Genomic DNA, 22,641 nt, shown 5'->3' with positions numbered 1-22,641 from the left:
TAACTGCTGTCAGTTCTATGATGTGTAAATCAGTAGAATAACAAATAATTTCTGGATTATCATTTAGTGGAAAGAAGACAAATGGTGGTTCAGAGGGAACAATTGCTGAAAAGTATTGTTTGTATATGACTTCCGAGGTGTTGAAATAACTAAGATTATGAAAAAGTAAATATTGCAGCATAACAGTTGTGACATTAAACCAGGGTTTCGAAATTTTTGAGGGACACAATCGGGACACTGGGAATCAACATTGTCAAAGTATAGTGGGAATAATTTGTGTCTGGGAAGAAAAAGAAAACACATTAAACTGTGTCAGCAAATACCTCACAGCAAGTTTTATTTATACATCCAAAAACAAAAGATCAAATTTCTCACACTATATACAGATATTACATACAGTGTTTGTACACATATTACATAATTTGTACACAAGAAAAATATACATAAAAATGTAAACCTTTGTATACAAAAAATACCTTAGACAAATTAAACAAGGACCAATAACAAAAGGTGACTAGATTAGCTCATCCTATCTTTAAAAACAGTAATACAGTACATTCAATGAGTATAGGAATTTGTCAGCCATCTCTGAATTCAAGCAGTTACATGTGCCTATGAGCCCTGTGAATTTTGTTCTACGTGGTTGTTGGGAGAGTAAACTGGTGTAGCGACTAATCTCATGTAATGTGGATACAACAGTATTGCCTTGCAAAGATTTCGTTTTTTCCTTCCAACCTGATTGTGAGAAACACTGCAGTCACTAAGAAGCCCCGTCGTCTCTGGTGAAGCTACAGGTTTACACTTGGTAACGTGTGTTTTTCTCTTTGGAAGAGAACAGACAGAACTGGGCCTTCTCACAGCTGGAAACAGGTGGGGGGCTGGGGGGGGGGGGCAGTGTGGTGCAGGCTAAAAGCTGGTAATGATGGCACCTGTTTGTTTAATGAGCATCCAAGCGGAGGAGGAAGAAAAGGAAAAAGAGGAAAAGACTAACACGGGACATGTGAAACAACCGCCGGCCTCATCCACTCCTGTGCAAATCTATATAGACAAAAAGCAACATACTGTACGATGAGCTCCACATAATGACATGAAAAGGCGATGCATATATTCCAATGTTTCATACAACCAAATGACCATGATCCAATTTTGATATTATAATCCTCTCACACAAAATGTCACAGCCCCGCGCAATCTCAAACTTCATCCTGGAGTTTAATAGCTATCAAAAAAACCAGTCTCCCATTGGAACATCATTTAAAAACATAATGACGGCGTACACAGCATAGAAACGTTGATCCCTCGGACTTACAACTGAACTTACCACCATTTTGATAGCCATTAAAAAACAAGAGACTCATTCTACAAGACAGATTCCACTGGATACGTTGCAAAAATACAATTTCAATCCATTGCTACTCAATAATTCACCAACAAACCCGAAGATAGAGACTGCTACTCTATATACTTAATACTCAACAATGTCGGACAGTTCTGTCAAATGTCTAATATACCATCAAATGCCATGGTTGTACTGCTGTGTCCTTGTGATTCTCCAATAATCTAATCCAGACCGTGGGTTTGCATCATTTCGTTTTAAAATCCTTGTATGACTTGAGTAAAACAGATGGTGCTTTGCTCCAGATTTGCTCGACAACACATCTGTGTATATCACACTACACCGAGCTAATGGGTAAAATGTCAATTTCCTGTGCCAATTCGCGGCCTCGACGTCTTATAGTGGGAGTCCTTTTACGAGACATGCAAGTCACTAAAGACCATTGTGTGTGTGTGTGTGTGTATGTGGATCAGAGAGCACCTTCGATAGTAGACACTTAAATCCCTGGATTACCCGTCATTACCCATGCTATAACACTGAAACTCATTTATTAGCCTCACAAATCCACAAGACGTTAGGCCAACCTGATCGTGGGTCTGTGTCCAGAGGCCAAAGGTTCTCGGTGCAGTCCGGATTTAGCGAGTGAAGCTACATGTTATGAGACCAATAAAATATCTTACAATGCTAGAGTTATGTTAATGTGTTTATTGCTTTAAGAAACTATGTTTTTCTTCAAGTGTCTACTAGGCCACTCGGAGTCCCACAACCAACGGTGAGGTCAGAGATTTTGACGTCTGAGCAAACAAATAAATGAGCACATATATAGTATACACAATATAAAAACAGCTGTTTAAAAGTATTTTTGGTAAATTCACATGACTGTGAAATCTGACTCTGTAAGATTCTATATCATGATAACAGTTAAATAGCTTGAAACGTAATGGGTCATAGATGTCACAACTTGTACTGTTTCTCGGAGGGGGGGAGGGGGGGGCAGTGTATGAAAAGGGTTGAGAAATTAAAAACAAAGCAATGGCCATCTGAGCAAGGCAGGGTACAGTTGATTATCATCTTAAGACGGGACTTAAACTGGCAAAGCAAAACGAAACTGACCGACTGAAGCTTCAATGATTCTGAGCACTGTGACACAGATAATCTCTTCTCAGGTCCGTCTGCCAATTTTCACCCACTTTTATTAATCACAAAATCTGACTCTAACCTGCTGCTTACGAGACCACAAGGCATCAAACGAGTGGACTCACGCTGACTTCAAATCCGAAGGAACCGCAAAAGAATGAAAATAGAGGAAAATCTGAGGTTGTGCAAATTAATTTTCAAATAGTGCACTAGAACCACATTGCACACATGTAGCAGGTGAAGAGGGGGGGGGGGGGCAATCTGAAGCCAGTCGGCTGAATTTTATGTGGCTGAGTCCACAGACCATCATCCTGCCGCCTGCTCTTATTTACTTTGCGTGAAGGGTGGTGTGGCGCTGTTGGCACTTGCAGCAGTGGCACTAACTATGGAGAAGCCAGCAGGAGGCGCTGTGGAGCTGTGGCTGGGCTGCACGTCTTTCGGGATGCCACTGTGGGAGGCCAATTGATGACCGAAGGCCGCGCTGAACTGAGGGAGCTGTTGCTTGGGCTGTGTGGAGGTCAGAAGATCGTGTGAGGACGATGGGAGGGAGGACGAGGGGGCGGGGGACGTTGTTAGACCTGTCAAACCACTCTGAGGCATCGCTGAGAGCGCAGCCATTGGCTGCAGCGTCACAGAGTGGGAGGTGCTGGCGGGGGGAGTGGACAGGGAGGTGGATATGAGATGAGTCTCTGAGCCTATGAGATTGCCAAACTGTGTGGGGTCAGTGAGTGGAAGAGGGAGATTATTCCATGATGAGCGTGGGGGTCCTGGGACCCCGCTGAGAGGGACTTCCAGCAGCAGAGGGGAGTCAGACTGATAAGAGGCGGTATGGGGGGAGGAAATGTGGTCACTGTATGGGGATGGCACATGCTCACTGCTGTAGTGGCTGCCCTGGGGAGACGACGTGGGCACGTCCGACTTGGCCAGGACGTGGGATGTGTGTGTCCGAGAAAACGTTCGCTCTGCTATCGAGGTCTGAGTGAGCAGTGAGGTGGTGGCGGGGGCTACGGTGGAGGAAGATGAGGTCAGGTTGGAGCATGACCTTGGGGGTTGGTTAGCAGGCTGAGACGGCGGCGAGGGCGGAAAGTGTCCCCCAGTCGACTGCAGTATGTTTTCCTCCAGCTCAAGACTGGTGAAATTCTCTGTAGGGATGCGGCTGCTGAGCAGATCCCCCATGGTCCCCGTCTGCACCGGACCTGGGAACACGGTCATGGCTCGATGGTCCACTCCTTCAGATGGGGCCAGGTCTCCCAGAGAGGTCAGGCACACTAAAGAGTCTGGATAGGACCCCATAGCCTGTAGTGCACGCACCAGCTCCTCAGCCTCCTCAGTGGTGGGCAGGAGCTCCCCGTTCTTACCTACACACAAACACACATGCTACAATTATGATTTGAAATCACAGAGAAGGGGACTTGTTATTATACACATAATAAGCAGAGTGGTGCACAAGTATAAGCTGTGGGAACCTTCAAACAAGTCAAAGTCCTGCAGGTCTTCAGGTAGTCTGGGCAGCACGTCGGAGAAATCCTCCTGGTTCAGCTCAAGGTCATTTGGAATGTCTGCCATTTCATTGGTGATGTCGTCAGGAAGCTCCTCTGTACTTAGGTCTGGAGTTGAAGGGCTCCTGCAACAACAAGGAGAGGTGATGAAATATATATTCTACTGGAATGTGGAGCTTAATCTTTGACTCAACAGCTGAAGCCCACCTGATAATGGCCTGTGAGGGCATCGCTAGGCTTGTAGAAGGCATTCCCAGGTTCCCCTGTGGCCACGCTGGAGGGATGGGTTTCTGAGGCCTGCGCGGTCCTCTCCTCCTCTTCTTCTTGTGTTTTTTGGTGAGCGCCGCGGGTTTGGTCTTTTTACGTGGCTTTCGCTGTTGCTGCGCGTGGTGCTGCACTCGCCGGTTCCCATCTCCACGCAGGAAGTTATCCTGTGCGGAATGAACGGAGAAGCACGGTGAGTCATCTCGACGTGAGACATTATCAAATCAAAACATCACAATAAATCGTCACAATTTCAAGATAAAGAAAAAATAACATTAAGGGATATATGCCAACTTGTTTTCATTCCAGAGTAAGATGAGACGACTAAAATCCCTCTCATGTATGTTGTGTAAATAAATAGTTTTTGCAGGTGCCTTTAGCCTATTAGCTGCTCCCTGTGTGTCTGTAACTCCCCCATATCTTGTATATAGTTAGTTTAATCTGAACAAAAATGTGTGTATAAAAAGTAAATATCCCAGTTTCTACACAGGGTTATGGGTCAGACTATTTTTTGTTTAGGACAAGTAACTTCCTGGAGTCTCAGTTGTTTGCTGAATTACTGAATACTAGAAAGGTGTTAATTAGCGAGCTTTATATATGCTGTTGGACAGATTTCGTTACTTTTGGAGAGAGCCATCTGTTTTCCCCTGTTTCCGGTCTTAATACTGAGCTAGGTTAGTGAAATCCATTAATCATCTCATCATCTATCTTTCAGCAATTAACTGAAAGGCCCTAAGTGCTGAATTTGTCCTGTAAACACCAAGCTCACCATCTTTTTGGCATGTTCTTCACAGAGGGGCGTCTGGTGCGTGATATCGAACACCGGGATGGAGCACTGCTGACCGTCTGCAAATTTGGCTGTGCAACTAGCAAAGAGCTGCTGGGAACGATTCAATAGAATGTCTACAGGGAACAGTGAAGGAAATTATATAATATACTATAGATGTGATCGTGCCACTCGATCAAGTCTGGATTTTGTACATAACAGTATACACAAAGAAAGAGACAAAAAGTCGCAAAAATACAAACAAAAAAAGAGAGATAACAGAGTCACAGCCATGGTGCTGCACTTGTAGGAACCAGCTGTGGTGTGGCTCATGGAAGGATACGCTGAAAGCAGTGTTGAGTGAAAGGCAGCGCTCTGTTGCTGCAGGCCTGGCCCTTGGTGCTGCCCGTGCAGGTCCCTGTGTTTGTGTTCTCCTGCTTCACTGGAGCCTCACTGTGAAGACAAACAGCAGCACTGAGAAAACTGACTCCACGTTTGTCGTGTTTTGTGCTTTTCAAATAAGGAAATCCAGGAGGAAATAAATAGTTAATCTGTTAATCTGGCGGTGTTCTAATTAGAGATAGCAAAATGACTGATTTGATATTAATACCTTGTAGAGCATCGAGAGGCACCACCAAAGTCCTGGATGAGCTGCCCAGCACAGTCTGGGTTGTTACTGGCGGCATGCAGCAAGGCTTTGCGGAAGGCATAGCGGTATCTCTTCTGGCGGATACTCGCCCTCTCCTGCCTGCACATGTGCTTGTATTTCTCCCGGAGGTACGAGCAGAGCCTAAGTAACCGCGTTCTCCGAGAGGAACCGCAGTCGTCTTCCAACCTGTTTGGGAAGGGATTGAAAGCTCTTAGTACAACAAAGAGACGCCAGGTTAAAGTTCATGCTGCGAGGTGAAGTATTGATACCAACCTGTTCTGTGGTCTCCATGAGGTCTGAAAAGGAACAAATCTCTCGGACTCCTCTTCCTCATCATCATCTTCATCCGCACTATCTTCTGACCAGTCCAAACCTGAAGGAGCAACTTGTTAGAGCAACCCATCCATTTGTTTTATAAGGACGAACAGAAAACTGTTGGTAAATACATGTAAATGTATACCTAGATGTGGAAAGAGGTCTCCATGCTCCCGGTGTCTCTTGGCACAGAGCTGCACCAGATGTTGCAACCTGGCTAAACAGCTGGCAGATGGTGAGAAGGCAGTGGGACGCATGACAACCACTTGCCGCTGATTGCTACTGCCACTGTCCTTACAACTGACCGGCAAGTGAGTAGCAGCAAAAGGCATTTTCCTGCTAAGTGATGGCCCAGACAGTTGCACTGGACTGGGTGCTGCATTTGCGGGCATCCCTGGAGGCAGAAAGTTGACTGACTGAGGTGGTGGTGGATTGCATAATAAACCCTGCTGCTGTCCTGGGAAGATGAAGGATGTTGCGCTGGAGTGCTGGGGTGGCTGGAGAAGACCTGACGGCTGCCGTGGGAGATGAGTGTTGAGCGGTGAGGAGGGGTGGACCCGGGGGACGGGGGAGGGACTAAAGTGCTCAGGGGGTGGCTGGAAAAGGTCAGTGTCGTGGCAGAGTTTCTGGTTGAGCACCAGCCGACTCTGTAATTTCTTCTTGATGGCGTTGCCCTTCCTAGGGGTACCCACCTCCTCCCCATCAGTGTCGTCCTCATAAAAGGCAAAAGGGTCCGGGAGTTCCCCATCAGGGAGGGGTAACAGACGTGAACAGGGGGGCGATGGTGGAAGTTCATCTAGGCCATTGGGAGCTTTCAGAGCTAGAGAGGGCACAGTTATGTTGAGAGCCACGGACTCCAGGTGAGCCCGTGAGCGCATTTCCTCCAAAGCATCGTGTTTCTTTTTGCGCTCCTTCTTGGGGATAAAACCGAGGACCTGCAGGTGGCTGTTGCAGTACCTGGAAAACGAGAACACATGGTTCTCAGCACACAGTGCACACATGTAACATATGGAATCTCTCACATATACAGACAATCATACAGACCTGCGGTCCTCAGACTTGGGGATGGGGTTGGTACATCGCTGGCTATTGTACTTAGCCACATATTCACATTGCCTGAAGGGGGCCGTCTTGTCCTCCAGAACGTGCCGTATACAGAAAGCATAGCCGTTCAGTCTGCGCTGCTTGCAGAGCTTTGGGCTGTACGAGCACAACGGCTTATTGTCCACCTCTGAGAAGTGTATGTGTTTGCCTTCGTACATCACGTGACTCGTGTCCTTGACAACATCAGCTGACAGGATAAAGTCAGAGAAAACCAAGAATTACATCACAAACATTTCACACATTTAACAAAGAGGTAACCATGCTTGCATTGTTACGGGGTTATGAGGCAGGGACATCATCACCTCTGCGGGTGATTGCTGTCTCAATAAACTCTTAATTAATATAGTTCTTAAATCAGATTAAAAGTTCAGAAAGCATAGATAGATGTGGAATGTTATTTGCTGCTTAAACATGTCGTGTAAAGTCAGAACTTAAATGAAACATTCAAAGAGTAAATTCAGTGTTGCTAGTTCAGTAAACTTTAACAAAGTGAATGAATAAAGATACTCATTTGAGGGCAAAGCACAGTTGCTCCCAGACTGTATAACTTTCCTGTGTCAAAGTCTCTTATTGTGAAACTCCAAGTAAACAGAGAGGCTTTGGATTCTAGCACATACAGGACAACATGGCACGGTTGAAACAGTTTGAATGACCACAGTCTGCGGGACAAAGTTAAGAACCAGAAACTATCCACTGGCCGGTGTGCAGGCACCACTGCAGCTCAGCTGGACACATGCGTTCCTCTATTTGAAAAGTCTCCTTCCTCCAGTGAGCCAACGAGAACTTCACTATCTGTTTTCACGTCATAATAAACAGCCGTACAGTCCGACTGCTGCTGGTTTATCACAACACACCGTGATCATAGTTGTAGCTTTAGCTGCTCAGCTCCAATTGTAGCTTAGTTGCTGCTGCCTTGTAACTTTGTGTTTTTAAGTTGGTTCCCAAACAGCTGCGGCAGGGACGGCTCAGCTGCATGTTGGTCACATTTCAGTCGATCATATTGACCCGATTAGATTAAATGATCGGACATGTTTGGCTAAATAAGGAGAACCGGACTGGCAACATACGGTGACTAACGCCCGCTAGCGTGACTACCGATTGAGCCTGGGGAGCTAGCTTGCTAGCTTTAGCTTGGAGCCGATAGACATACTCAACTTAATAGTATAATAATATAAAAACATCTACATGAAACATATACAGGAGTTCATTAAACACAGCTGGATCCACCTCGAGGCAAAAATAAGTTGTTGTCGACACACAACATTCACTAAAAGCCAAATGATCCCTGTTAGCTAACACGCTAACGAAGCTAAAAACATAAATTAGTAGGCGGTAGCTAACCAGGAAACGGAAACATAAGCAAATAGTAACACTGTAAAGGACAAGTATCTGTCAGGATTTATTTAAAATCTGCGGGTGGAATCATCAGATGGAAACAATACACTGTCGCCGTAAATTGTGGGATTTTAGTGTACGCAAACATTATAGTAAAATACTTTCAAACAAAGGGTCTAGATAGGCTTCAGGCCTGACATCGAAGGCCTCGGTAATAATCGATATCAGGTATAGCCACATAATATTACATTAAAATGCTCAAATACTTAAAACTGACCCCTTTGCGCCATTCCACGCATCCTCTTAAGGCACTGGGTCGTTTGGTTAGGCCACAACTTGTAAAATAATGAAGCCATATGGGAGTGGCCTGTTAGCTTGGACAGCCCAGCGACCTCTCGTAAAACTGCTGGCCGACTGAGGCCTCTGCGAAACGGTAGCAGAAGAAATCGAGGCCGAGGCTGGATAGGACTTCGCTTACCTTGAATTGCTATGGGCTGTGTAAGGTATTCGCTCCAGATAGACGGCCGAAATGTCTATTCGAATCAGCTAGGCTATTCCGTGCATCGATATTCGCGACAGGAGAGGAACAGTTATCTTCATCGAGCTCGGTGTATCTTGAAATAAGGATGCATGGAAATAGAAGCTATCCGGAGCGAATTACAAGCAGTAGGTAGGCTGCTGAGGATTTTAGCTGGAGCCACAGCAGACTCCTCACAGCACCACTACAGGCACCGCGGGGACATGACAACAAGCCGCTCAACAACAACCTCTCCTACCATATTGGAAATTCAACTTTGTTAAACGCCTCCGCGGACTACAACAGTCCTGTTCGTCCTGTTGCGGGAGGAATGGCAGTTTGTGTGAAGGGTGCTGTAGTATGGATGAGCCCTACTTTGAACCGCTGGGTGTAACACATTGAGGGAGAGGTCCAGGGACGTGTTGCGGTGTGAAATCCACCTGGACCCCGGCTATCATCCTCCATAGGAACGACTTATCAGCCCTGCTGCTGCTGCCACACTGTTGCTGTTCACTGGTGATGGACCACGTGCCACTCACGTCCCGGAGCTCCCCGCTTGAGATGTGTCAAAACATGAACATATCACCTTTGGTAGCAGTGCAACATTTTTAATACTTTTACATTTTAAATAACAGCATACAGTTAAATAGGGGTTTTGCAAAGATTAATTAGGCTTGCTACAGAAAACGGATTTATTAAATATCACATTTACAAATAGCTACATTTTCAATACTAAAACTTATTGTACCTTTTAGAAAAATATAAATGTAACACTTTTAAATTTTAAAAGGAAATCAAATCTCTAGATATATCTTTGGAAGATAAATATTTTGAACCTTTGGCCGCAACTACTTAAGTGAGAATGTCCTCACATGTGCAAACATAAACTGCATATCTGGAGATTTGTCAAACGTAAGCTTAAAATTTGAACTAGGCATTATACATGATACTGCAGGTTAGTAAAGTGCAGGATAAACTATGGTAGTACATCTGCTACAGTAAACCACAAGTGCAAATAAATATGTTCCTGGGAATGTGCAAATAGAGAAGTTGTGCGTATATATGCTTTTAAAGAACTGGATGGCTATCCATTGTGTGCATTAGCATATGGCTGGCTCGTCGACAGCTTGTGCTCCCTCTGTGACGGCCTTCACACACTTGGCCATCGTCTGCGAGGCTCTGCTTATTGGATCTGTGGGGGAAGACGGAAAGCAGATTTCAAATTTGCAATGAAATTACTGGGTGTTTCTTAAAAATAGGTAGTACTTACACATAAGAATATTCATTCAAAACAATATATGAAATGATTTATAACCACCAAAATAAAGCTTTTATTTTCTCCAACAGAAAAGGCATGATCACATTAGTTTATTAATGTTAAATAAAACTTTTAAAGATTTTTTCTGTAATTTGTGGTTTTGCTTTTGTGTCAATTGACAGTGTATCATGCAACTAAAACTGCTTACCACAATTTAAAATCCACATGAAGTAAATTATTGATTTAGGGACCACGTTACCCCACAACGATTTATTTATTTGTGGTGCTCTGAGAATAGCCATATGACCAGATGTCTTTGTTTTCTCCAACTATAGATTAAGCGTATGATGTCAAAATACTTCTGCCACTCTGAAAATTAGGGCAATTAAAATGTGGATACTACAGTATTTTCCTTGTGACTATAAAAAAGGACATATCAAATTTTTACTTAATCTGGTAAAAATACCCTCAACAGCAGTAAACAAATGCAACGACGGGCTCATTGCAAATGAGACTATAAATACACTGAATCTGGCATAAGTATTGATAAATAATAATATCTACTAACAAATAGTGATATATTAGGAGAATGGATGATTTTGAAATTGAAAAAAATAAAACGGATGAGGAAGATGGAGAGTTTTTTTTGTGAGAGAAGAAACACTTGAATTAAGTCCAGTGACTCACCTGTCATATAAAAGTCCTTCACTGTAAGCTGTGGAGGTACTAATGGTTCCGTTAGGAAAGCCAGGTTCCCTGCCTGAAATAAATAAGGCAGACATTAACATCAACAAGACAGCTGGAAATAAATTGAGATACACTGTGGAAGAAAACATTTAATTAGGCAATTCTCTACGATTTACTAAACACACACTAAAAAAACAACAGCTGACCTTAGACAGTTCATTGGCCTGCTTGAAATAGTTGGCCTCCTCAACGATATCATATCGCACCAGGTTTGGGGAAACATCTGCCAGTCTCTCGCGCACTTCGTCAAGAGTATCATAGGGCAGAGACACTCCGGCAAGCTAAATGAGAATAGAGATTTCACAGCATTTAATCTTATTTCTGACTGGTTTATATGACATAAATCTTGTGTTTGAGTTCACCTCAGAAATTGCTCTGATGATCCTCCAGTCCTCCCTGGCCATGCCCGGAGCAGTCACTGCCACCTTGGTCTGCTGGGCACGGCCCTCAGTGTTCACATAGGTGCCACATTTCTCAGTGTATGCAGCTCCGGGGAGAATGACATCAGCAATGGGTGCACCAACATCACCATGATGACCTGGGCAGTTAGGGCGCAGAGAATTGAAATCTAACCCTCACATGAATATTTACAGAGTGGTTACAAATTTAATGATAATTTGACATTAATTATCTTGGTGAGGTATTTTCAAGTTAACCTCCACCGTCTACTGTTTGTGTTTAAATGCTTATCTGTTGTGATTACTCATCAAACCTTAAAGTAACCCTTGTGCACTCTGCATTCAATGTGTTTCTTATTTACTCAGGTTTTTCTCTGTCACTCTTCTCTGCCTGCGAATAACTGTATGTCAGGAATTAAGACTGCCTCACTACATGCATTGATGTAAATGAGAGGTGCTGTGAACGAGCCTTCTGCTGCTGTGCAGTAAGACAGCTGACCTTGATAAATTATGAAACTATCCCTGGGGAGGTCTTGGCGAGTAATGCAGCCTGCATCAGCCCCAAGTAGGAACAGCACTTTGGGCGGATTCTTCCTGATAGTTTCCACTCCCGGCTTGTACCCAAGATCAAGTGCAGCCACTTGACTGGCAAACCTGAGGACACAGGCAAAACAGAATGTTTTACCATGAAAAAAATCCCTCGTGAACACTGCCCTGCTACAGGAAGCGTTTCCTCAAATCTTCGGAGACAATTACCTGTGCAGCACATTGAGAACCTTCCAGGTTTCCTCCACTCCACTACTGACACGAGCATTCTGAGCAATGGTTGATACAGCTGCCATTATAGCAGCGCCATCCTCTCTCTGCAGGCAACTGCTACCAATCACAACAACAGGATGTTTTGCTTCAGCCAAGACCTGCAAGAGGAGATCAAATACACAAATAAGAGAGAGACATTTGAGTTGACTGAAAACATTTATTACGTAAGCGAGAATTACCTGTGAGAACGGGTGAGTTCCTGATGCAATTTCTTGAAGAACCATGGCAGACTCCCCAAGATGGTCATAGGTGTAACCTAAGTCCACTTCCTTTCCCACAAGAGCCACTTGCAACTCATTGTGCAGCCAGCTAAAAAAGAGTCAACACATTTATATAAAAAAACATGCTATTCAAATTTAAGAGCCCTCAGTTTTCCAGCTTCAACATCGTTAATAAACAGAAACACTGTTTTACAACATCAACATACCCTTTTCTGATTCGTGCATTGAAAAGAGGAGCCTCATAGCGTGGGTTGGTGCCTACCAGAAGTAGCAGGTCAGCTTCTTCAATGCCAGCAATCCCAGTATTCAGAAGATAGTTTGAACGCAGGTCAGAGCTATGCCAAGATCAAAACAGAAACCTATTATCGGCTCTAGTTCAACTAGTTTTGCCACATACTTAATTTGTCTCTGTCTTTTCTTACCCAGCTCCACTCATTGGGAACACTTCCTCAGTGCACAGGTTGTCACTATTCAAACAGTTCAGCAAATCTTTCAGTGAAATTAGAGCCTCTGCATCCGCCATCCCTCCAACGACAGCAGCAACTTCATTTGCCTCAACTCCTTGCAACTGTCAAATAACAGATGTTTTTCAATACTGGCCAAGTCTTCATACATTGTTACAGAAGGAGGCTTCATCATAAATCACTTACTGCTCCTGCAACTTGAGTCAGCGCATCTTCCCAGGTTGTGGGAACCAACTGCCCAGACCCATTTTTCACCATCGGCTGAGTAAGCCTCTGTCTCTTGAGTCCATCATACGCAAACCTGTCAGGATGGAAGCAAAGAACAGGTCAACAACATGCAAACATCAGACACAAATATAGTTCTGTGTTGTGTTATATGAAAGGTACCTGGTTTTGTCCGAGATCCACTCCTCATTTATGTCCTCATTAAGACGAGGGAGGATTCTCATCACCTCACCACCACGAGTGGTCACCACAATGTTACTACCCACAGCATCCAGAACGTCAATGGATTCAGTCTTCCTGTAGAAAACCAATGAGGATATATGAGGAGATTTTTTTTTGACAATAGTAAGTTAATAAAAATATAGAGAACAATCAATTAACCTTGTCTCCCAAGGACGGGCAGTGAATGCATATGGCTTAGAAGTCAGGGCTCCCACTGGGCATATATCAATAACATTCCCAGACAACTCAGACATGAACATCTTCTCGACATAGGTCCCAATCTGCAGGTCATTGCCTCTGCCGGTGGTGCCCAGGTCCTCCACCCCTGCTATCTCACTGGCAAAGCTGTAGTAAGTAAAAAATCAAAAAAGGGATTTTTCTTTAATGTTCTTAGTTTGCACAACAACTCAGCTTACTCAAGATATTCAGACGTGACTCACCGCACACAGCGAGTGCACTGGATACAGCGAGTCATAATGGTTTTGATGAGTGGACCAATATTTTTGTCTTCCACAGCTCTTTTGCCCTCTGTGAAACGACTCCTGTCACTGCCAAACTGCATGGACTGGTCCTTCACACAAAATCATATTCAACTCGGTTAATCAGTCTTACAAATAACAGACACAGTCATCTTCTATTTACCTGCAGATCACACTCCCCTCCTTGGTCACAGATTGGACAATCTAATGGGTGGTTAGCCAGCAGAAACTCCATCACTCCCTCTCTGTGAAAATTAAACAAATCATTTTTATAACATCAGGTCAGGTTTCTTTCATATGAGAGAATATACAAGTTTTTGTAATATAAATATAGGTAACCCATAATAACACAAATATGTAAGTGGGCTTTATAATCATGAAATCTTAACCACCACCTATCAGACAATTGGCTATAATTAAAGGGCAATATTGTCATCATCATCTCTAAGTCTACAATGATGCTAGTTGAGAGTTTGATCCTACCTTGCCTTCTTTGTTTTCTCAGAGTTGGTTAAAATGTTCCAGCCCTTCATAACAGGCATAGCGCATGCTGCCACAGGCTAGAAGGTAGGTACATGCAAAAATATGACATATTATTACTTTAAGAAGGCATCTCTTAGTCCTGGTAAAATTATGAAGAATCAATAAAAGACTGACAGACATGCATTGACTACTGGAGTAGAAATAAACGTGCAAATTAAATCTTTACCTTGGGAACTTTCTCTATCTCCACAAGACACATGCGACAGTTTCCCGCCACTGACAGACGTTCATGGTAGCAGAAGCGAGGAATTTGCATGCCTGCCTTCTCACATGCCTGCAATAGAATACAGCCACAATGTCAAATATAATATTAGGACTCAAGATGTCAGGGAATTGCTGTATGTAAATATGAACAGGAATCCATCATGTTACTTGCAGCACGGTGGTTCCTGGCTCCACCATGAAAGGCTTCCCATCCACAAACACCTCCAGGAAGCTGCTGGCAGCTGCTGTTGCTGCAGTACGAGCTTCAGGCAATGACAGAAGACAGGGACGATGACTGTTGTCATTAAATGAGAAATCCCCCACAGAATGAATCCCTTATGCTGCAATAATGAAATCCTGATATTTCATCGTGGTGGCACAGTAGTGACGCTGGTCTTTATTTCCTAATCAGAGGCAGCAGCCTGGCACCAAACCAAGTACCAGGCAGATCTGTAATCCTGCCTATAATCCACCAACAAGGTTACATGGATATTCTGGCACAAAACAAACAAAATGGCCATTCTGTAGATAGAAACGGGCCACAAACGGATCAGTTAATAAGACGATGGAGTAGCACATGTATAAATATATAAATAAGGTTACTGACCATTATTGGCTGCAGCCGCACCTCCTTTGGCTACAGCTGCTGGAAAGAGACTCCGACTCACAGCAGGCAAACGCAGCATGCTGGAGGAAGAGGGGCCACATCACGTGTGAGCTCGAGCTGATCTGACAGGCACATTCTCCCAGTGTCGACCACACATTCAAAGTTAGTGCGTAATGATGTAAAACACGGAGACGCGTGCTGCTCACCCACACATGCTCCAGCACCAAAACACAGCAGGATAGCTGTTAGGAAGCTAGCTACTTGTAGCTTTTGGCTAAAGGAGCGGCTAAACAACATATAGACACTACCCACTCTGTATGTGCTCTGTATATAAATGCTCTACATGTTTACATGACTACGTCGGGTGTTGACAGCGCGTAAAAGGTTTAACATTTCGCTAAATATCAACAAACTGTGCATAACGTCACTCGCCAACATGTGTGTTGACGTTATCAAATGTCGCTTTAGCCGCTTCATATTCCAACGTTAGTTATTGAGTGTGCGTGAAACTGTTATGACCAATATAGACGTTATTTCCACTACTTAGCATGGTGGCTAAAAACTAGCAGCTAAAGGGACAGACGTCAATAGGCTAACCCCAGTGCCTAACTCATGTTACAGAAACAATGTAACACGTTGCGGTGGTAGCATCCAGGTTATGCACGTTATACAGCAGATAGAGATAAGTGCGGTGTCACTTACTTGCCAGTGTCCTCGGGAGACTGTTTGCTACGCAGATTGCGCACTGTGTCGCTGTGCTGCTGCGTCACAGATTAACTAATCCAGTGTGGCTGTAATCCGCACAGGAGGGCTGCGTCACTCTGACTGCTCCACTGTCAGTACTGAGCAGGTGAAGTAATGTAGCATCTCAGTGGTAGAATCTCATCTACACCCTAACTGTGACAGTCTGCGGTGATGTGGCAGCAACTGCAGGGATTTTTCCCTCTGATTCACTATTTGCTTTGGATACAAAGGTGGATTATTCTAACTCTTCTTAATGTGCCATTTAGTCACAGTAACAACAAAGTGGGTCAGAGGTGCGAGTGACCTTTGCTCCCTTATTGAAGATCGGGGTAAAATATGCTTCCTGTGTCATTTTTCACATGTGTCTCCACAGCAGGATATCTGTCTGTCTCTAATCTAACAGTAATGTAATCCTCACAAGTCAGAGTCCTTCCGGAGATGAATAACAGGACGCGGCTCGATTTGTAAACAGACCCTCAGGAAAAGGGAGAAGGAAATGCAGCATCTGGACGCTCCTCGGGCATGTGCATAGTTGTGAGGAGTGTGTAAATCCCGCTGGAAACCTGGTGTGTGTTTGTTAAACTTCAAAAGCCTTCCCCATCATGAGGTCACCACGATGACATCAAGTGAAATAATACAAAACAGTTCAGTGTGTGCTCGGAGGAGCTGTTTTATTAACATATAGGGTATTTACTTGTAATATATTAAAATAAAACATTTGTACAACTCTCAACTAATTAAAAAAAACAATACATTAACCGATGACTGTAGTATCAAACTGTATAAAAACATAATCATATTAAGCTACTATCAGATATATGCACATTTGTAAGGATCTAGACGGCCGATCGAGCATGGATGAGCAGACAGCCTGGATCCAAAGCACTATAATCCAAATGTGAAAGATGCACGTCTCATGATTTCCCCCGAAAATAGTTCAACAAATAATTTCCATCACATTTTCCACAGCCTGAAGACACATCTGCAAATTGCTTGTTTTTCTGACCAGCTGTCCAACACCCAGAGATATGCAGTTTATTATCACAGAAGACAAGAGAGAAGCAGCAAATCCTCACAGTGGAGAAGCTGGACCCAGAGAAAGGCAGGGATTTGTATTTGTAAACAGACAAATTAATGATCAGGATAGTTTCAGCTATAGATTTTGATCTTGCCTGTTTCTCGAGAGATCACTTGCAAATGACAAATATATGCAAGAATACTAGCTATGTGCACATTATACCGTTTCCCTCAGTTTTTCCAATGAGAGAAATAGCTGAAGTAGGTGTAACTCCATCCAAATGAAACAAAACAGGGAAAATCTGAGCATTACAGCTGGAAAGAATGGGCGTGTGATCCTCCCCCATTTCACTTAAGTAGCCTGAGGACGATTGCGATCATAGAATTGATGACTCCACAGGCTCCTCTGGGACACTGTCAAGATAGTATCCTGGCACAGACTCCATCTCAGTGGCAGACACGGACTGGCTGAGCTCTCTTAGTGAACTCTTGGTTATGTTCAGACATGCACGCTTCAGGATGTGACGGACCTTTTTACCCAGGAGCATATACAGCAGGGGGTTAATGCAGCTGTTGAAAAAACCCAAGCTGGTGGCAAGGGGAAACCCAGCTTTCAGGATGTTGTGTAGGTACAGTGAGGAATGGATTGATAACTCCATTAAGCTGAAGGTGTGAAAAGGTGCCCAGCATAAAAAGAAGGCCAGGATTACAGCAGTGACCGTTTTGGAGAAGCTAGACAGGCGAAACGAGCCCTGAGAACGATTCGCTTTGATTGTGAGAAGTGTGCCTGTCACACATATAGCGGTAAACGGCAGGAGGAAGCCCACAGTGGTGCGGATCACCACTATCACGATGTGTGTCATGGCTGCTGTGTGTTCGTCCTGTGTGTGGAAGTTGTTGAAGCACACCACCTTGTCGTGCAAGCGCAGGGTTTCTCGGAAAATCAGCGCAGGGCAGCTCAAGGCGCCGGCCAGCACCCATATGCAGCCACACGTGACCCAGGCTCTCTCTACAGTCCGATGCCTCTGAGACCAGTTGAGGTGGACCAGTGACACGTACCTGTCTATGCTGAGCACCGTGAGGAAGAGCACGCTGGCGTACATGTTCATCACGGACACAAATGAGTTGAGCTTACACATGGCCAGACCAAAGTCCCAGTGGAAGTCCCGCAGAATGTAATCGATGTAGAAGGGCAGGAACAGCACAAACACAAAGTCGGCAATGGCGAGATTGAGCAGCCACACGCTGTTGACAGTCTTTTTGCTTTTGAACGCCGTCACCCAAATAACAGTCCCGTTTCCAATCAGCCCGAGCACAAAGGAAATAATATAGATCACCACTGAGATGATGTGCATAGTCTCCCCTTGCCTGTGGTCTACTTTGAGATCTTCCAAGTTGCCATACTCCAGGTAATAATCATAAGTGTAGTTTCCATAGTCCTCGACGGATTCCTCCATTACTGCAAGGATTGTGATTCTGGGAGAAGACAAAAAGAAGGTCATGATAAGATTTATTATCAATATGGTGATGGAGTATCGTAAAGAAGCCCTGTTTGTTCTTACCTCACACCCTTTATGATTTGTGCTCCTCAAAAGGACCCAATGTGTATCCCGCCCCTCTTTTCCAATCACTCAGCTCCTGCGTGTTGTGGCTGGGACAGGGTGTGTCCCGAGAAACCCTGGAACACAGAGTCAACATCCATCTAGATCAACAGATCCCTCGTAGTGTGATTCATGTTGTTTGTTCTGTAAGTAAATATGGAAGAGCTGACACATGCTGTATTGTGACATAATTTGTAAATGTTACTGGCTGGCTGATACAAAATGTTGTATCTTCTCCAGGGACTGCGAGAAGAGTCATACTTTTGCACATATCTCAAATATTGGTATCGTCATCAAGGCCAAACCAGAGCTCATCACCACCACCATTTGAATCCAGTGTTTATCTTCTATCTATAGTCTACTCTAACATTACACTGAGAAGGAATGTCATGAACAGAAAGTCTTCAAATGCAGAGGAGTAGCTGCAACTTTGCCCAATTTTTTTTGTGAAAAGATAAAAACTGACAAACTGTTAAAGACTACATGTACAAAATGCTAAATGCAAGAATCAGTGCAATCCACAAACAATAGTGAAGATGTCCGTAAATAAGGAAAAAAGACAAGCACTAAACAATAGAGAATCATATTATAAGAAATCATTAGAACTATTAGATCAACAATAAGAATAGGATTTAAATACAATAAGCCATCATTATTTATTGTCCCAATTTTTCAGAAGTAGCACCTCTTTTGTACAATGACAATAAAGACTCTATTCTATTGTACTCTACTCAATTTATATTCATCCATATAGATCAGACTGACTTATATATTGTAAAATATAAAACTGATCAATAGGAGGAATCACTCTTGAAAGAGAACGTAAACAACAACACATTTATGGTAAATGGAAACATTGGACTGGACAGATAAAACACTTTAGAGACTTTAAAGATAATAAACAAATAGAAAAGTGGAGCCTTCACAATTGAAACAACAACATCTATACAATCATCAGTTAACATGACAGAAACGGTCATAGTTCACAATTCACTCGGTGCCACATAGGCACTGTTTGAATACTAATGGATTAAACATGAAGAGGCTTCTCACCTAAAAGTTGGAGCGCCCCCTTTTTCTAAAAAAACCTTTGTGGATCAACACACGGCTGCTTAGCCTCGGTTAGCTCCGATGTGCCGGGCCTGGTCTTATCCGTGACTTCTCCTCTCGGTCTCTGTGTTGCATGTGCAGTCCTCATCCAAAGTAAACTGGGAACTGTGGTTCCAGGGCTGGAGGAGCGGAGAGGTGCAGTGGGCGCGCCAGGCTGACGCGTCAGACATGGACCAACGGAATGAAGAGAACTTATTGGTGCTCGGCTCGGAGCAGAAGAAGAAAGCTTTCATTCAGAGGAAGCTGCCGAGTAAAAACCAATTCCCCGCTCTGTGAGTAAAGGGGGAAGTTTGTTATAATTAGCCGGTTTTCTTGTTGACAGGCGGGGATTTTTTTTTTCTCCAAAACAACAGAAACGCAGAAACTTCCTGATCAGCAAACTGCTTTTGCGTCTGCTTCCTTCCCACCAGACACTTTCTGAACTCGTTCATTCAGCACTTTGCTGCTCATTAAAACAGAGTAAACTCGTGGCAGGCCTCCGTGCTTTGAATGTGGATGTGCAGACTCACTTGATTACACTATAAAACGTTGGATTTACCATATTTCCACCATGTCTCCAGATACCGGACCATTAAAGCCACAGGGCAGAGTTTAATAAGGGGAACACCAGTGAATTTACCCAATTTAACCTTGGTTGACTTTTCGAATGCAGATTAAAACAATGACATAGCATTAAATTTATGGTTAAAACAGAGATTAAGTTACTGTTATTGACTTTCTTGTCATCACGGATACATAAAGGATTTTCAAAATAGATGACGTTTTGACCGTTGAATGAGTCTTGATACATAATGCTTCATCCTACTAGTCCCATAATGCAACTGCTTGACTCCTAAATTAGACCCCTCCCTACCTGCTAAATGTCCAAACAAAAGGCGTATGAAACAGGTTTACTGTTAATCAAGAATAAGTCTGTCATCATTGTTGCCACACTGCTCTCTCTGGGTGTAAACTTGAACATTGAGTGTTGCTCTTTTGACCACACCCCACTCAACACCAGCCCCCGTTTCACGTCCCTGATGGAGACTTAGCCTGACCTTCTTTATGGGTTGAACATTTCAACTTTCTGTTTTGCAGTTCATTGGGGAATTCCCTCCCTTATGCCCTGAACAAGAAGTTAGTCACATTGACAATGCACTTTGGCCTCCCTTTTGGGGAGCTGTCATGCTGTCCATCTTTATATACAGTCTTTGATGTTTTCATATTCAATCCATCAATTTTAATGACAACCGATTTTTGCAGGTTGATGACAGAAGGAAACTCATGTGGACGCTGCTGCTCACTCATCTCTTCTCAATCTCCAGCGACCCCATAGTGACCATCCTATCCTTCTGTGGATCATTCAGCCCTTCGGGGGGGGGGGGGGGGGCTGTCAAATCCTTTAATAGCTCCGCTGTGTGTGCACATTGTCGGTCCGTGTGTTCTGAGTAGCCTTATAATCAAGACGACAAGTCATGACAAGCACTGATTATAATCTGTCGCGGCTGTGATGCAGTCTTCCTTGGAGAGATACGCTGCTTCTTCAAAATGACACAAACAGCGTCTTCCGTCAGTCCCCACTGGGACTTTACAGGAAACTACTGGGAGCCATCATCTTCACCGACACAACCGCATTCATGCTTTTCCGAACGTACAGTACTGTCTCAACACACTGTCTTCCAATCCACTCACTTCCTTTTTCTAGTTTACGCTTAGTCAGATCACTTAATCTACGTGTTGGAAGTCACACACACAGCTGCTAAAATTTGAATGACGTTTTTAAATGATTGTGCAAGAAATTATCATTATTATTACCGATTTTGTTCCATAGATTTCACCGGCCATTCATTTTATGAGCTTATCAATGTCATCAACTGTCATATTTTTCAATTGTGAAAAAGGCCTATCACTGTATCTGAGGAGTCACCTGACAGGTTAAACTGGTTTGCTTTGTCTCACCAGTTGTTCAAAACCCAAGAAAATTCAGTTTACTAAATGGACAATTATTTAAGACCCCAAAAACCTGGAGGCTGACACTAATCACCAATTGTTTTCTTTTTAAAATTACATTTAAATTTTTTGTATCAACCAATCAGTTATTATATCAATGCTTTCAGTTCTATCCACTGCTGATGCTCCAGTCAACACTAGAAAGTCTGCATTGTCCATATGACACTCGGATTTGTGCCAGGGCAACATTCCCAATGATTTAACATGTCTGTTCCCCTTATGAAGGCATTATTTTAAAATCGGAACAGTTAAGAAACCTTACCTTACTGCACAATAATAGGAGAAACTCTGGGATGGAGTTGGCCTTTTTTTTAGCAAACAAACACTAATCTATATGCATCACATTAATAAAAATGTATATGCAGATTTTGTGCATTTTTTTATGTGATTTATGAGAGATCTCATATTCTGAGGTGCCTGACGTCCTGAAAGATAAGGTCAATAGGTCACAGACGTAAGCACAGAGGCAAATATTGAAATGAATGATGGGGGAATTGCATTTAGCTGCTCTAGTTTCAATTTCATTACGCTTCCTCAGTGACACCTACGATGTGTGATTTTCCTGTTTTTTTATTAAATTAAAAAAATGTGTTTGTGGAAGTTTTTTGTGAAAGAATAATTTTACATACAAAATATCAGCTTCTATACATTGTGGTCAGTTAAACTGCTGATGCTTAACTATTAATCTGATCAATAGCTGATGACCTCCTATAACATTACATATTTTAATCTACTGCATTAAAATAATGATTGTCGCAGTTTTAGTTTTTGGAGTTTTGTTTTACAATATTGTTTTGCTAAAAGTGATTCTACAACTAAAAAGGATTAAATAAAATTGCAAAATGTCGAATGGCTTTCAGTAAGTGAAAAAGACATGAATTCAAAACTAAATCCTAAGACCTTTACGGTTCAAAACGGTCACTAAATAGAGACTATGTATATTATATATTGAGCTAGAGGGCTTGGTGATAAAATGTTTTTAAATAATAGCAATACAGTTTTCATCTAAAATGTACATATCAATACATTTCGTAAGCATGGTGCAGACACCAAGGTAGTTTTTTAATGTCT

At 43.2% G+C, this 22,641-nt stretch overlaps 3 protein-coding genes across 4 annotated transcripts; all 3 read right to left on the bottom strand.

Moving 5' to 3' along the window:
• Positions 1 to 312: 312 nt before the first annotated feature.
• Positions 313 to 9,435, bottom strand: ino80da (INO80 complex subunit Da). The gene is made up of 10 exons (XM_062402641.1): positions 8,884 to 9,435; positions 7,011 to 7,257; positions 6,112 to 6,923; positions 5,925 to 6,024; positions 5,613 to 5,837; positions 5,346 to 5,455; positions 5,006 to 5,139; positions 4,180 to 4,403; positions 3,940 to 4,097; positions 313 to 3,831 (listed from the first exon to the last, which is right to left on the bottom strand). The coding sequence occupies exons 2-10, from the start codon at positions 7,226 to 7,228 to the stop codon at positions 2,798 to 2,800; spliced, it is 3,015 nt and encodes a 1,004-aa protein (XP_062258625.1). The 5' UTR covers positions 7,229 to 7,257; positions 8,884 to 9,435; the 3' UTR covers positions 313 to 2,797.
• A 165-nt stretch (positions 9,436 to 9,600) lies between these two features.
• On the bottom strand, positions 9,601 to 15,953 carry LOC133967286 (NADH-ubiquinone oxidoreductase 75 kDa subunit, mitochondrial-like). The gene is made up of 19 exons (XM_062402642.1): positions 15,812 to 15,953; positions 15,110 to 15,189; positions 14,671 to 14,765; positions 14,465 to 14,572; positions 14,239 to 14,315; positions 13,919 to 14,000; positions 13,717 to 13,847; positions 13,436 to 13,621; positions 13,217 to 13,351; positions 13,016 to 13,130; positions 12,788 to 12,933; positions 12,572 to 12,700; positions 12,324 to 12,453; positions 12,082 to 12,242; positions 11,825 to 11,979; positions 11,290 to 11,465; positions 11,074 to 11,208; positions 10,868 to 10,940; positions 9,601 to 10,114 (listed from the first exon to the last, which is right to left on the bottom strand). Exons 2-19 carry the CDS (start codon positions 15,186 to 15,188, stop codon positions 10,023 to 10,025), a joined length of 2,205 nt encoding a protein of 734 aa, XP_062258626.1. The 5' UTR covers position 15,189; positions 15,812 to 15,953; the 3' UTR covers positions 9,601 to 10,022.
• Positions 15,954 to 16,504: 551 nt separating this feature from the next.
• Positions 16,505 to 19,691, bottom strand: cmklr2 (chemerin chemokine-like receptor 2). 2 transcript variants are annotated; one of them, XM_062403368.1, is made up of 3 exons: positions 19,525 to 19,691; positions 18,433 to 18,615; positions 16,505 to 18,346 (listed from the first exon to the last, which is right to left on the bottom strand). In XM_062403368.1, the coding sequence occupies exon 3, from the start codon at positions 18,325 to 18,327 to the stop codon at positions 17,248 to 17,250; it is 1,080 nt and encodes a 359-aa protein (XP_062259352.1). In that variant the 5' UTR covers positions 18,328 to 18,346; positions 18,433 to 18,615; positions 19,525 to 19,691; the 3' UTR covers positions 16,505 to 17,247. The 2 variants fall into 2 exon arrangements, with proteins under 2 accessions (XP_062259352.1, XP_062259351.1); XM_062403367.1 differs by having other exon boundaries at positions 18,433 to 18,548.
• Between the last annotated feature and the right edge of the window lie 2,950 nt (positions 19,692 to 22,641).

This window comes from Platichthys flesus, chromosome 13 (assembly GCF_949316205.1).
Source record: "Platichthys flesus chromosome 13, fPlaFle2.1, whole genome shotgun sequence".
In the NCBI taxonomy this organism is placed as follows: domain Eukaryota; kingdom Metazoa; phylum Chordata; class Actinopteri; order Pleuronectiformes; family Pleuronectidae; genus Platichthys; species Platichthys flesus.
Note: the sequence above shows the minus strand (reverse complement) of the source record. Positions and strands in the feature narration are given on the sequence as shown.